The sequence below is a fragment of the Podarcis bocagei genome, assembly GCF_964188305.1.
Source record: "Podarcis bocagei genome assembly, chromosome: 14".
Lineage (NCBI taxonomy): Eukaryota > Metazoa > Chordata > Lepidosauria > Squamata > Lacertidae > Podarcis > Podarcis bocagei.
Window position 1 is genome coordinate 22,631,170 of NC_138139.1, and position 13,343 is coordinate 22,644,512.

A 13,343-nucleotide genomic window follows, 5' to 3' on the forward strand; every position below is an offset into this window, starting at 1 on the left:
CACAGTAATTTGGAGCAGGTAGCAATGTGGTTCTATGGAAAAGCATTCCTTTCAATATATAACAGATGCCCACTACCTGCACTTTCCAGAAACAATTGTAAACATGCCTTCCCAGCTATGTGAATATGTATATCCTGTAAGTGTCTAGCTGGTATAGCTGTTTTATCTGCTGCTCTTTTCTTTACTATTTTAAACTGCTGAGCTGCTTTACTGCACTCTCTACATTTCTGTGAGACATGTGGAAGGTGACAAAAATCCCAAATCTCTGAGGTACTCAGAAAAGGCTTCTCATTCTAAACACATAGTTTTTAATCTAAAGAAAAGAAATCACCATTACTTTTCAATTCCTTCATGCAAGAGAAGGCGTGGAACTTGAGCAGAGGTGACAATATTGGTCACCTCATTCCTCACCACATACCCTTCCCAGATCAACTCATCTTGATTTACCTGCTTCCCTTCTCCCAGAGATGGGAAACCTGTGGCCAGTCAGATGCTGTTAGAAAGCAAACTCCACCCGCCCTAACAGAACTCTTATTAACACAACTAACCCACCCCATCATCTTTCCGATTCTTCCAAATGAGTCACATTTATTCCTTCTGAATCTATTCTTATAATCTCCAACTATGTTCCCAAGCTTCCAATTTGCCTCTGACAAATAAGTGGCCACATTTCATACCTCCCCATCAACACACAACCTAGCACTACAATCTTAACATCATCATTAGAAAGTAAGCCCCACTGAACTCAATGGAATGAACTTCTAAGTAGACATGTACAGAAATTGAAACTAAAGATCAGTAAAAGCTTCCTGGTAGCACAAGCTGTTGAACAGCGAAAGACTACTGTACTTCAGAATGTGATAGGCACTTCAGCATTAGAGCTTTTTAATCAGAGGTTAGATTGCCACATTTGGGGGATGCTGTAGCAACAGATGTCCTGCACTGGCAGAGGTTGGATTAAATGACCTTTAATGTACCATCCAACACTATGAGTCTTTCACTTTGGCAGGGGGAGGGATATCGCTTTCAGACACTATTATAAAATAATTAAGTTATTTATGTGGATACAATAAAGCAGCCAAGCAACAATTACAGGATAATAAACAATGGTAAGTTGTTTCTTTAGGTTGTACTGAAACACTAGCTCAATATCTATGGCCAGGATGAACTACAAGCAGAAGACAACTAGCACGAAAGCCAAAGAAAAATCAGGGAAGAGAAGCCCCCTCCTCAGCACAAAAATGCAGCAAACTACTACAGGAGAAACAAAACACTCTCTCTGCCAGACCCCAGCAGGGTTCTATCATTTTTTCCACCCTCAGACTATTAACTTTTATAGCCATTTTTTCCCCAGTTTCTTACCAGCCTTTCCCTGCAAGGTCTACATTTTTTAGTAGCCTTCTTACCTGTCTGTCAGCCAGAGGTCCCAGGATAGGTTATAAGAGTTAAAAACAAACAAACACAATTACAGAAAACAAAACAACTACAGCCATAAAGCTTGCTTCCAAAGCTAGGTTAAGGAGCGTTCACTGAAATAAATAGAGAAATAGCAGTTGCAAAGGAAAACTGGATAACCCTAGCCACCCCTACTGATACGGCGAAGGGGCTAAGCACCCCACCAAACCTCTAGCGGAGAAGGCCCCTCTCTAGCTTGCAAGGAAGGAGCCAAGGCAGATATCCTATCCCTATCCTATCCCTGCCCCTCCTCCACCATCCCAGGTGAGGCTCACCCAACAATAATAATAACAGCTGCTGCTGCTACCACCTCTCCTCTCCCCCAGCCCGTGCTGCTATTGGGGGAGGGGGCCGCTAAGCCCCTCCCTCCTCGCCGGCCGTTACCTGTCTGTCTTTCCGTGTCTCTCTCTCTCGCTCTCTCTCTTTCTTTTTCAGTCACTCTCGGGCCCGGCCCAGCCGCCAGCCCGCGGCCACTTCGCCCCTTCGCTGGCGGGGCAAGGGGGAGGGAAAGGGCTTGCGTACTAGAGGAGAAGAGAGCCGTAGGCACGGCTGGGAGGGCGAAGAAGAGAAGCGGCTGCGGAGGGGGACTCACTTTGCACCGACCGACTGACTGACTGAGGAGGAGCCACCTCCTCTCCTCACTCCGGGGTCACCGGGCAGGGGCTGACCCCGGCGCCCAGCCAATCAGCGGCCGCGCTCGGCTCCCCTCCGCCTCGCGCCGCAGCCCACCGCCTCTCCCGATTGGGCCGCGCGGGGGTTCCGAGCGCTCCTCCCCTCCCACATCCCCGTCCCCCCCCCCACTCGCTCTCGCTCTCTCGCTCTCTTCCTCTCTGTCCCCCAACCACTCCCTCCGCCTCACCATAAGGGGCACAGTCCCGCTGCACTCCCTTTCGACACTTCCGGAATCATGGCAGTAACTTTTTGTTGTTGTTGTCTCGCCTGCTAACGCCGGGTGTAGAAAAAGAGCATCTCGTCCAGATAGGGAGTGGGAGAGCGGCGCTGCCCCCCGAGCTCCCCACATACAAAGCGATGGCCGGTATCGATTTTCCGTTTAATTCCCCTAAAGTTCATGCTGCGCGAATTCACTCTAAACTTTTCTTATCTCTCTAGACTCCCACCGGAAGTTCCGGGTATTGGTGTCACTCTATTTTTTGAAAATTAAAAGATCTATATGTTCTACGGTTCGCTAAGAGAAAGAGCGGGGCGGAGCCTTCCTTATCTCCCTCAGTGCCGGAAAGCGCGAACCAGGGTTGTTGTTTTTTGCGACGGGGAAGGCGGGTCGCTCGGACTTTCCAAGAGGAGGTGTTAGCGCTGCTTCGATGGCTAGGCCTAGAAGCTGGGGTGGGTTGCCTAGCAACGCACGGGCGTTCGTTGTAGTGATGCTGTTGGAGGGCCTTGCGCGGGGGGGGGGGGCGGCTTTTCGCTCTCGGGACGCGGTGGTAGAGCCTTGTACCACACTGCAGGTTGGGGGGGGGGGAGGCTTCCTTTATTATGAGAGGCAGCGTGCTTCAGAAAACCGGCTGCTGGGGAACGCGAGCAGGAGAGGAGTTACTATGTTTTGGCTCTGCTTGTGGGCTTCCAAAGAGTCAACAAGATGATGGACTAATCACTAATGTTATGTTGCATTTATTTCCCACCCACCCCCCGCCCAAGGAGTTCAAGTTGTGCCTCTGCTTGTCTCCTTATTTAATCCCCACAACAACCCTGTGAGGTAGGTTAGGCTGAGAGGCAGTGACTGATTGCAATATATCTACATGGTTGCAATAATTTAATAATAATAATTTATTATGTATACCCCGCCCATCTGGCTGGGTTTCCCCAGCCACTCTGGGCAGCTTCCAACAAAACACTATACAGCGGTACCTCGGGTTACATACGTTTCAGGTTACAGACTCCGCTAACCCAGAAATAGTATCTCGGGTTAAGAACTTTGCTTGATGATGAGAACCGAAATTGTGTTCTGGCGGTGCGGCAGCATCAGGAGGCCCCATTAGCTAAAGTGCTGCTTCAGATTAAGAACAGTTTCAGGTTAAGAACGGCCCTCCGAAACGAATTAAGAACTTAACCTGAGGTACCACTGTATATCAATTTAACGCCACCCAAAAAAAGTATTAAAATCAGTTTAAACAATTTCCAGTCAGAAAAATAGCCAGGTGGGAGGCTAAACAAGCCTTCGGTTTGATCCAGCAGGACTCTTACATTCTTAATGAACTGTCCTAGTTAATAAAAATGGAATTATCCCTCACGAACCACTAGCACATCACAGATGGAGCTGTTATCTGTCATCAACTCCCTCCATCCTGTGTTCAGCTCTGTTCATCCTGTGCTGGTGCTGGACTTCAGATTTTGGTTTTTGTAATATATGCAGCATACAAAAGTCCACTCAGCCCCTTCAGGATCCTACCACCTCATTCTGCTCTGTAAATGTATTAGGTTTCAAGGAAGGACTACCAGGAAGAGATGGGTTTATTGATAAATTTTAAGGTGAGGTATATGAGGGAAGGACTAGGATGCAAAAAAGTTCTTGTGCTTTATATTATTTAATATTTGTAGCATTTATTATATAGCCCTCTAAAGATTTCAAAACGCTTCCTATTACAACAGCTTTGTGCCAATCACAATAATAATTAACCTAAGAAACAACCTAGGTTGATTAACCTAGTAGGTTTCATCCTTACTTCTCTTAATTGTCTCAGGTATGGGTGAGTTTTCAGTAATAAACATAGTTCTGAAATGTGTGTTTGTTTAGCTGAAATGTGTATTTGTTTGGCTGAAATGTTTTATTTGCCAAAGCCATGTGCTTTCTTGATAAAACGTATGCAATAGTAGATTTAGACTGCAATCTTATACATACTTTTCTAGGAGGGTGACCTCATTAGTGTCTGTTTCTGAATAGACTTGTAAAGAACTGCACTGTTGGGCTGCAATATCTATTTTTATTGTTATATCCCACCTTTCTTTCAAGGAGTTCAATATTCATAGTTCTGATATGCTTTACGTCCCCCATAGATATGCATAAGATTGCACTGTTTCCAAAAATACTTACTTCCCGTCAGATAACTAATCTAAACTGTTTGCTCTTCTTGCTGATTTAACAATTTCCTGCTGATGATGATATTCATTATTGCCTTTAATTCTAGATACACCAGAGAAAAAGCTGCATGAAATGTTGAACTTTCCCTGCTTATTGGAGAAGCAACTCAGATCTCTGTAATGTGAATGTGCAAAGAATGACTGAAAATACCAAATTTTCCCACAATGGGGACTCTCTCCAGCAAATGTATGATGATATGCTGGCAGATGCCTTATTTCTGAAAGATAGTCATAGTTGTGCAGCTCTTCTAAATCCTCCTATATCACTGCAACACTTGTCATCAACAAATAGAAAATCATGGGCAATGAGTCTGTTTTCTCCTAACACTGGTGCTTGGAACTCTTCTGATCCAGCGTTTACAGCCCTCAAGACAGATGATGAGCCGGACACATCTGAAAATGTGATTCATTCAATATGCCATTCACGAGAAATTATGCTGCTTCAGTTAACCTTGATCAAGATGATGCTATCCAAAATGCAATCCCAAGGGGTGGCAGTTGAATCAAAACAGAAATATGTAGAGATTATTAGAATTCTTCTGAAAGAAGCCAACATAGACTCAAAATTAGTAAGTTTTGGGGTGATTCCCCACCCCCACCCCCCAAATAGCTCCGTTGCTAAGATATCCCTTATCTACAATTCCTCCCTTTTCTACTTATTGCAGATTCATCTGTTACTTATTTCTGATAAACAACTATCTTATCAGGCTTCCAAAGCTTTGGTCTTCCTTGTGCGTTTTCAACTAACAGAAGAGGTGAGTTGCAAAGTGGGCTTTGGGCTAGTTCCCACTAAAACAGCTTTCTGCTTCACTCTTTGTTTTTTGAAGTAGGTGTGTAATTAAGTCAGCTGCATCAATCAGTTGATTTAAAAATCTGTGCAAGTAATTAGGGGATCCTTTTTAAATGAATCATAATGTTGTTTTTAAAGTTCATTATTTTTTATTTAAGTACTTTAAAATCTGTGGATGGCAGATATCTTCTTAGAAAAGGCTTTCTTTTGCACACCAGAGGGAATTATGGGATTTTCTGTTAAGTTCAATGGGGCTTACTGTTGGGTAAATGGCTGCAACTTGTACCTACATAGAACTCAGTGGGGCTTACTTCTGAGTAGACTTATAGGAGAATGCTGTTAATTGATTAAATAGCCAAGATTTCTTTACTTAGCATGGCCATTTTTAAGGTGGTGTTTGAGAAATGAATCACTTTTTCTTCTTTTAACTAATCAGATTCTGTAATGTTACTCCATCACCCTAGGCTGGTTTAATCGGGGGGGGGGGGTGCTTCTTTACTGTGAGGTGTGAGGGTAGAACAGTCACTCAAAACATGGTCAGACAAAACACTTGCGTCTTCAGGGGCAAGAGAGAGAAGGGCTTTCTTCATGGTAGTGCCTAGATTGTAGAATGTCTTTGTTGGTGAGAGCTTCCTCTCTACTTAACTGTTATTTAAAGCTTTACATTTACAGCTTTTATTCTGTTCTTCAGTTACAAAGACTGAGTGGCTTATATAAGATAAATAAAAGCAAGACTGTCTCTGTCTTCAGGCTTACAGTGTTGAACGAGTGGACAGACTTCATATACTGATGATCTACTTTGTTGTTTTTGCTAGAACCCCAATATGCACTAACCAGAATTGGGTTCAAAATACCACTAGCATTGAAAGTACAAGGTTCTTCTGAGCATATTTTGAGCCTAGGAATTTGTTTTCACTATCTGAACTGAACTTGTAGTCCTTCCACACAATAGTCTGCTTTTGGTTATTCTGGGCTTTATTTCAGTAGTCAGATGGAGGTAGGAAAAGTCATTTGTTGTTGCTATTGTTGGGAGTCAGAAATCATTGCTATAGCAAAGCACTCAAAGATCTTCCAATAGATCTTGATCTACCTTCTGTTCACCCCTTGTCTTGGGTACATGACACAAAATGAGAAAGTTTATGGAAGGAGACAACAGAAATAATGACATCAGTTGTTAAAGCTGCACTGTAATTTGTATAATGACCAGCTTGAATTGAAACAATTCAGGGAGAGGAGCAGATAAATGCAGCTTGTCTTGAAGGCATTGGCCACTGCCAATAACAGATGAAAGGAAGAGCCTGTCCTGTCTCCAAAGAGCTAGTGAAGTAGCCTTGCTTCCCAGTTCTCCCTCTGCCACAGCCTGATAGAGTTAAGACTGTTCTGTTCCTTTCAGTAGGCATGGGGTAGGATAGCTGCTTTGAAGTACAGTGGAACTTTGATAGTTAAACATCTTAGTTGTTGAAATCTGCTCCCGAATATCGAAAACCTGGAAGTCAGTGTTCCTGTGTGTGAATGTTCTTCAGAAAGCCAAACGTCCAGCGTGGCTTCCGCAGGTTCCAACCGGAAGCTGTGCCTTGGTTTTTGAACCATTCCAGGAGTCGACCGGACTCCCAGAATGGATTAAATTTGAGAACCAAGGTACCAAAGTGTAGATTTTTGTATTGTGCTTTTAGTGCTGAGTTTGATTCAATTACTGTTAGATATATTGAATATTATGTATAGAAATGCAGAATATAGTAAAATAATATTGATTGCTACCCCCTTTACGATTTTCTTAAAAGAATACCAGCATACCCAGACATACCTGCATGTCTTGGGTCTCATTTGTTGCCTGCCTACTCTCTCTCTCTCTCTCTCTCTCTATATATATATATATATATATTAAAAAATGAACAATTCCATGCACATAGAAAATTATCATGTCAGAGCGAAGGCTAAGCTAATTATTCTATGTCTGTAGGAGAGCTATGGGTGATGGGTACTGACTCTGGTGATTCTATAGTGGTAGCACACGTGGCCCCTATTAAGCAGGAGCTCTGTGTATGCATGCCTGGGTTCTGATGCAGATTCTCTCCCATGTTCAGCCAACTTTTGCATCCTCAGCGTTTCATCCAGGTGGCCGACGCAGGTGAAGCCTATTCTGCTATTTCACAAGCCTACTGTATTAGCTTTCTTTTGGTAGTGCAGTACCAGAATAATCAGGCAGAGGGCTTCATAACACAAGAGAAGCTAAATATTTGTTATTCCGTCTTCAGAAGCGTTTGCACACTTAAGGGGCTGATCAAGACAATGTCTGCACAGTGCATTAAGGTTTGCAGTATCTCATGATCCGCTATCCAAATGCAAGACCTTCAACTTAAGCCCAGCAGCTGCTAAGTAGTGGGTGACAACTTCCTCGCAAAATCTGTCTGTTCCCTACAGACCCACTTTCTACAGTTTCCCCCCCCCAAAAAAGATTTTTATTGAAGTAAATCAAAGTCAAACACAATAAAAATGAGAGAGATACGAAAGGGTATCAGGTAGATCATAGAGTTGGAAGGGACCATGAGGATCAGCTAGTCCAACCCCCTGCAATACGGGAATCTTTTGCCCAAGACCATTAGGAAAGCCAGATTTCATGCTGTACTGTGGAGAGGGAATCCTGTGTATCTGTATTTGTTGTATTTAAGATAAAGTCCCACCCAACATCATAAGAGCTTTTCAGAGTCCCCTAAGCCTTTGGCAACACATAATTTATGAGGTACACCCCCCCCCCAAATGCTAAATTCTGCATCCTCATTTTATATGAAAGTCTTGTAAGGTTGTCTGTCCATTTGGGGGCAGTGAAAGTTTTAGTAGCTACCAGCATCCATGCCAAAAGTTTCTGAAAGCTAAAACCTTTCAGCTGATTGTCCTATAGATACAGTAAACAGAGCTGCAGTCAGTTAGAATATTTCTAATGATATAGCTGAGCTCTTGCCAAAGGACCGAGCGATTCCCATTCACTTCAGTATTGCCTTCGTATTTCATAATTTGACCCAAAGAATGCAGTGTTCTTTGCTGTGAAAACGTCAAGCCTATTACAGAATGGCCTATCCGTTACCTTCTCATGGCAGCGGTACCTATTTAACTACTTGCACTGGCATGCTTTAGAACAGCTAAGTTGGCAGGAGCTGGGATGTTTCCATCACAGAGTTCCATTGCGCCAGAAGTGGTTCAGTCATGATGGCCACATGACCTGGAAAGCTGTCCATGGACAAATGCTGGCTCCCCCAGCCTGAAAGCGAAATGAGCACCACAAACCCACAGTCGCCTTTGACTGGACTTAACCATCCAGGGGTCCTTTACCTTTTTTAACGTACTATCCATTGTGGAAGCCACCATTGGTCTTTGTGTTCTGAATTCAAGTTGTGGATATTGGGTGTCTCAAGGCTATTCATATGCTCCCAAATGCTCAGGTGTAGGAGAAGAGGTCAGATTGCACCTCTTCAGGCCTACCAGTTGCTTGGACCCTAATATAGATAATTGTTTGTTTTTTCTCTCTCTTTTTTCAGGGTTCCCTGAACAGTCCCTGGTTTGCTTTTTGTTCAGAGGCTTTGTCTGGGTTTCCCAAGAGTAGTCATGTAGCAGAATGCCTGTGGACTCTTACAAACGTGATCAGAGAAATTTTAAAAGATGAAGGATTGTGCAAAGGAGGTATTGTTTGAACCAGGTTTACTTTGTAAATAACCTGTAGGGGAAGAAGGCAGCATATACTGTAATAGTTTGTGTGCCTGAAAATATTTACTGTGAGCTTTTCTGTCTAGAGCAAAAATCAATATTTAGAAGTTTAAGATTTTACACAGCTGCTTTAATTTAGTAGATGAGCCAAACTGTCTTAGAGATGGTCCTGAAACACTGCTTGATGCTGTCATTATAGGTGGGCTACAGAAGATTCTTACTTCTCTTGACAAAGTGCTTGAAGACTTTTACAACCGCATCCCATCTTCTTATTCTGAGATTGCCCAAGTATCTGCAAAAGCCACAAATGACTTGAGCAGCTTTCTGGACCTCCTTGAACTACTGGTGGCCTCCAGAACTCAGGCACCACTGAACCTTGTCTGTCAAAGGATGTTGCTTTTGAACGTTTCATGCGTGTTGGGCCTTGTCACTTCACCCGTTCATGATTTAATCAAGAAGAAAGCTATCGTGCTGCTTAAGAAATGCATTCTTCACAAGGCTGGCGAAGACCTAATCAAGGGAAAGGTGCCTTCTTTCTGCCACCCCGACCTGCATTTTGACAAGGACAGATTAGTGTTTGCTGGTGTCATTATGCAGTTTGTAGCTACTGGGTGGCTGAATCGTTTTTCGCTTAGTGAAAAGGCGAGCCACTATGGAAGAAGTCAGGTGAAGCCAGAAGTGGGTATCTGTTGCAGTCCTGCTCAAGTGACCCTAAGAGCCCTAAGCTTGGTTTTGCTTAAAGCTTTAGAGGTTAAGATAACAGATTCTGCATCTGAAGCTGAAGCCCGAGGTAAGTTTTCAAAGTGGCTTAAACCCTTCCCAGCCATTAGTTTTGTGGGAGAGGGGTACCTTTAGAAAGGAGTGAAGGGTCATAGGCCAATCTCCCTGACTGCAGAAGATGGCAGACTCTCCTTCATTAGAGGCTTTTAAACAGAGGTTGGATGGCCATCTGTTAGGAATTCTTTAGCTGTGATTCCTGCTTTGAACAAGATGACCCAGGGGTGGGGGTCCCAACTCTACAAAAATTCTGTGATTCCCACATCAGATGGTTACCATTTTCTCCATGTGCCTCTTCTCCAGATTAACAGTTCATGGGAATGGCCATTCTACTTCGTATTGCCAGTTTTACTTCTATAATTGGTGCAGGCTCACAGTTTTGGCAGCATGTCACATAAGGCCTGGCAGTGTTGTAGTCTTGAACCAAAGAATCCCTTCTACCCTTCCATCAAAACACTTCCATCTCTCCCTTCTGTTTGGGAGTTGCAAGAGCTGCTGGAAGTAACCATTTAGACTAGGGTTTGGCAACATTACATCCAAGGACACAAAGTGCTTCTGAGCCTCCTCCCCAACTCATCCTTGGTCCTGAGGGGGTGAGTGGTTACCTTCTCTGTTGAAAAGTATGTGCTTACTCTTAACCTTATGCCCACCGGAAGTACATATGGAAGAAGAACAAGGAAATATTGATTTATTACTTGAAGTGAAAGTGACAGCGCATATGGGTGCTGCTTTCAGACAGCAAAGTTGCAATATAAGTGGGCAGGAAATCGTACCTGTACATACACACCTTGATCTAAAGAGGAAAAAGAATACTTATCAAAAAGCTTAAAGGGAGAGTGAGCATGACATTTGCCACAGACCCATGCTAAGAGCAAAGTGAGAAAGGGCAGAAGAAGGGTATACATGCCCTGAAGTGAAGCATATCATCCTTCTGGTTCTTCTGAGTATAGAGGAAAGGAGTTTGTGAACTAGCCAGCCATTAAAAATCAGGGGTATATGTCCTATTTTGAGCCAATGTACTCTTATAGGGGGACGTGGGTGGCACTGTGGGTTAAACCACAGAGCCTAGGACTGGCTGATCAGAAGGTCAGCAGTTCGAATCCCTGCGACGGGGTGAGCTCCTGTTGCTCGGTCCCTGCTCCTGCAGTTCGAAAGCACGTCAAAGTGCAAGTAGATAAATAGGTACCACTCCAGCGGGAAGGTAAATGACTTTTCTGTGCACTGCTTTGGTTTGCCAGAAGCGGCTTAGTCATGCTGGCCACATGACCCAGAAGCTGTATGCCAGCTCCCTCGGCCAATAAAGCGAGATGAGCGCCGCAACCGCAGAGTCGGCCACGACTGGACCTAATAGTCAGGGGTCCCTTTACCTTACTCTTATGGGGGGGGGCTTTTGAATGAGCAATTGTCAATACATTTTATTCTTTCGTTTCATTGTTTATTTCCTACAAGTTCCTATTTTCCCCCCATTTTGATTTCTTTGGTCAGTTGGTAATTGAAAGGACATACAGTGGTACCTCAGGTTACAGACGCTTCAGGTTACAGACTCCACTAACCCAGAAATAGTACCTCGGGTTAAGAACTTTGCTTCAGGATGAGAACAGAAATCGTGCTCCAGCGGCACGGCGGCAGCAGGAGGCCCCATTAGCTAAAGTGGTGCTTCAGGTTAAGAACAGTTTCAGGTTAAGAACGGACCTCCGGAACAAATTAAGTACTTAACCCGAGGTACCACTGTAATCCTAGTGAGAAATTTCTGTTTGTTGAATTCTAAGTTTAGATTCTATTGTCTGTGCAGGGCCCCCACAGGGGGTATTAATTATGTTTGGTAGTAGCACAAGATTACTGTGCTGATCCTTACATTAAAAGACAAGGAGTTTACCAATGCATTCCAGGATGCCTTTTGGATAAGAAGTAGCACCAGGATGGGGTTAGCAATGGGGGTCTGTTTTTATATCAAGTTATGCTGACTGTACTGCTGCCATTATCTACAGTAATAAACCATAGGAAAAGTTCATATTGGCACCCGCATCTACATTTCTTCCTGTCTGTGTATGGGTTAGAGGATAACCAGAAGGAGTGGAGCCCACAGCACTTGCTCAGAAAACCAAAATGGATCTAAAAAGTTTAATGATTCCCGTAAGAGAAGACATTGCCTGAAGGCCTATCAAGGCACCAGATAGTTGCTTGGATACATGCTCTCCAGGCACTTTGTTTAAGCTGCAAGCTTTAATCAGTAGATTAAGACTGTTGGATGGTGCCTTGCATGTCTTCTTCAGGCAACTCCTACAGCCAAGCTAGTGCCAAATGTACTGCTCTGCTTTCCTTTCGACCACATCAGTGAGGTCAAGAGAGGGGTCTTGTTGTCTGGGCAGCCCAGGACCTTTGTACAGGCTGCCCAGGCTTCCACGCGGGGGGGGGGGGTGTCACTTCGGTGCTACTAACTCAGTGGTTTGACGACACCCCAGAGGCAACCTCCATTGTTTCTCGAGACAGACGAATACCAACAGCAAAGCAGCTAAAGCTTTAGTTATGTAAATAAGGACCACTATAATTGGTGAGGACTAAGCAAAGGCCACTCTTTCCCCCTAAAGGTTGTTTTTTTTTAATTCTGATGTGCGTATTGGTGTAATAGGAAGTTAAAAAGAAGATGCTAAAGGTGGTTTTTAACAAGTTGTTATAGGTTTTATATATCAAGTAGTGAGATTATGAAAAGAACTTTGTCTTGAAAATGCATAGAAATCCTAGAATGGTGAATTGCTTTTGTGTGAGTATCAGCACCCGTCCTTTGTTACTCTGCTAGCCAACTAAAATAGCTTTTCAGATTTTGAGATTACTTCCATCATGGCTTTGGGGGTGTATGTGGCCAAGTAGTTCCAAATGGGGGTGGGAGTATGAGCTGATGTTGAAAGACAACTCTAGAGAATTCAAATTTCCCATGCAGTATAATTTGGTATGTCGCTTCTCTCTAATTAGAAAGTTCCACCCACAGATGTCTTGATTAAGAAATTGGAATCAATTAATTCTTTAAAGGAGAAGCTAATGATATGTATGTATAGAACCGGTTTTGCACATTTCAGAAGACCTAGGCCTCAGGGTTCCTGTTTGTTGTCTGTGGCAGACAATCTGCTGTGTCAGGTCCTTTTTTTACCCTTCTGAACAAAGCATCAAGTTTTACTTTCCTAGAAGCTAGAAACTAGCCTAGGTTGTGGAACTCCTCGCCTGCATGCTAATATTAACCAAGCACCAAACGTACTTGGTTTCAAATATCTGCTCAAGACCCTTCAGTTCAGTTTTGCCCAGGCCTTTTCTAAAGTGTAGCTCAGTCCACCCATTTCGGTCTATCACCATCCCAAATGTGAAGCCTTTTATGCTGTTTTATGGATGTGTTGCATTCACTAGTTAGATACTTGTTTATAGGGCTAGATACTTGTTTATAAGGCTGTGAGATAAACATCGACTCTTTTGGGGCTCAGTCCTGATTTGTCGCAAGCTACCTTTTAGTCCAGGGATGCAGGTGGTGCTGTAGGTTAAA

The 13,343-nt window shown here is 43.7% G+C and overlaps 2 protein-coding genes across 8 annotated transcripts in view; one reads left to right on the forward strand and one right to left on the reverse strand.

The window, feature by feature from the left end:
- The window catches only part of ASB7 (ankyrin repeat and SOCS box containing 7), a 39,619-nt gene extending 37,453 nt beyond the window's left edge, over positions 1-2,166 (reverse strand). For 3 of the 5 annotated variants that reach the window (XM_081171291.1, XM_081171288.1, XM_081171290.1), the window contains exon 1: positions 1,840-2,160. The gene's annotated coding sequence lies outside the window, so the exon portion shown is untranslated. Of the gene's footprint in view, positions 1-1,839 lie in introns of all 5 variants that reach the window. The other 2 variants (XM_081171292.1, XM_081171289.1) reach the window with 2 other exon arrangements.
- Positions 2,167-2,547: 381 nt separating this feature from the next.
- The window catches only part of LOC308573786 (ceramide synthase 3-like), an 81,024-nt gene continuing 70,228 nt past the window's right edge, over positions 2,548-13,343 (forward strand). The window contains exons 1-5 of one of the 3 annotated variants that reach the window (XM_081171107.1): positions 2,548-2,796; positions 4,596-5,117; positions 5,214-5,303; positions 8,872-9,013; positions 9,237-9,827. In XM_081171107.1, the coding sequence (XP_081027233.1) occupies positions 4,686-5,117; positions 5,214-5,303; positions 8,872-9,013; positions 9,237-9,827 (1,255 nt within the window). In that variant the 5' untranslated portion in view covers positions 2,548-2,796; positions 4,596-4,685. The remainder of the gene's footprint in view (positions 2,797-4,595; positions 5,118-5,213; positions 5,304-8,871; positions 9,014-9,236; positions 9,828-13,343) is intronic. The other 2 variants (XM_081171105.1, XM_081171106.1) reach the window with 2 other exon arrangements.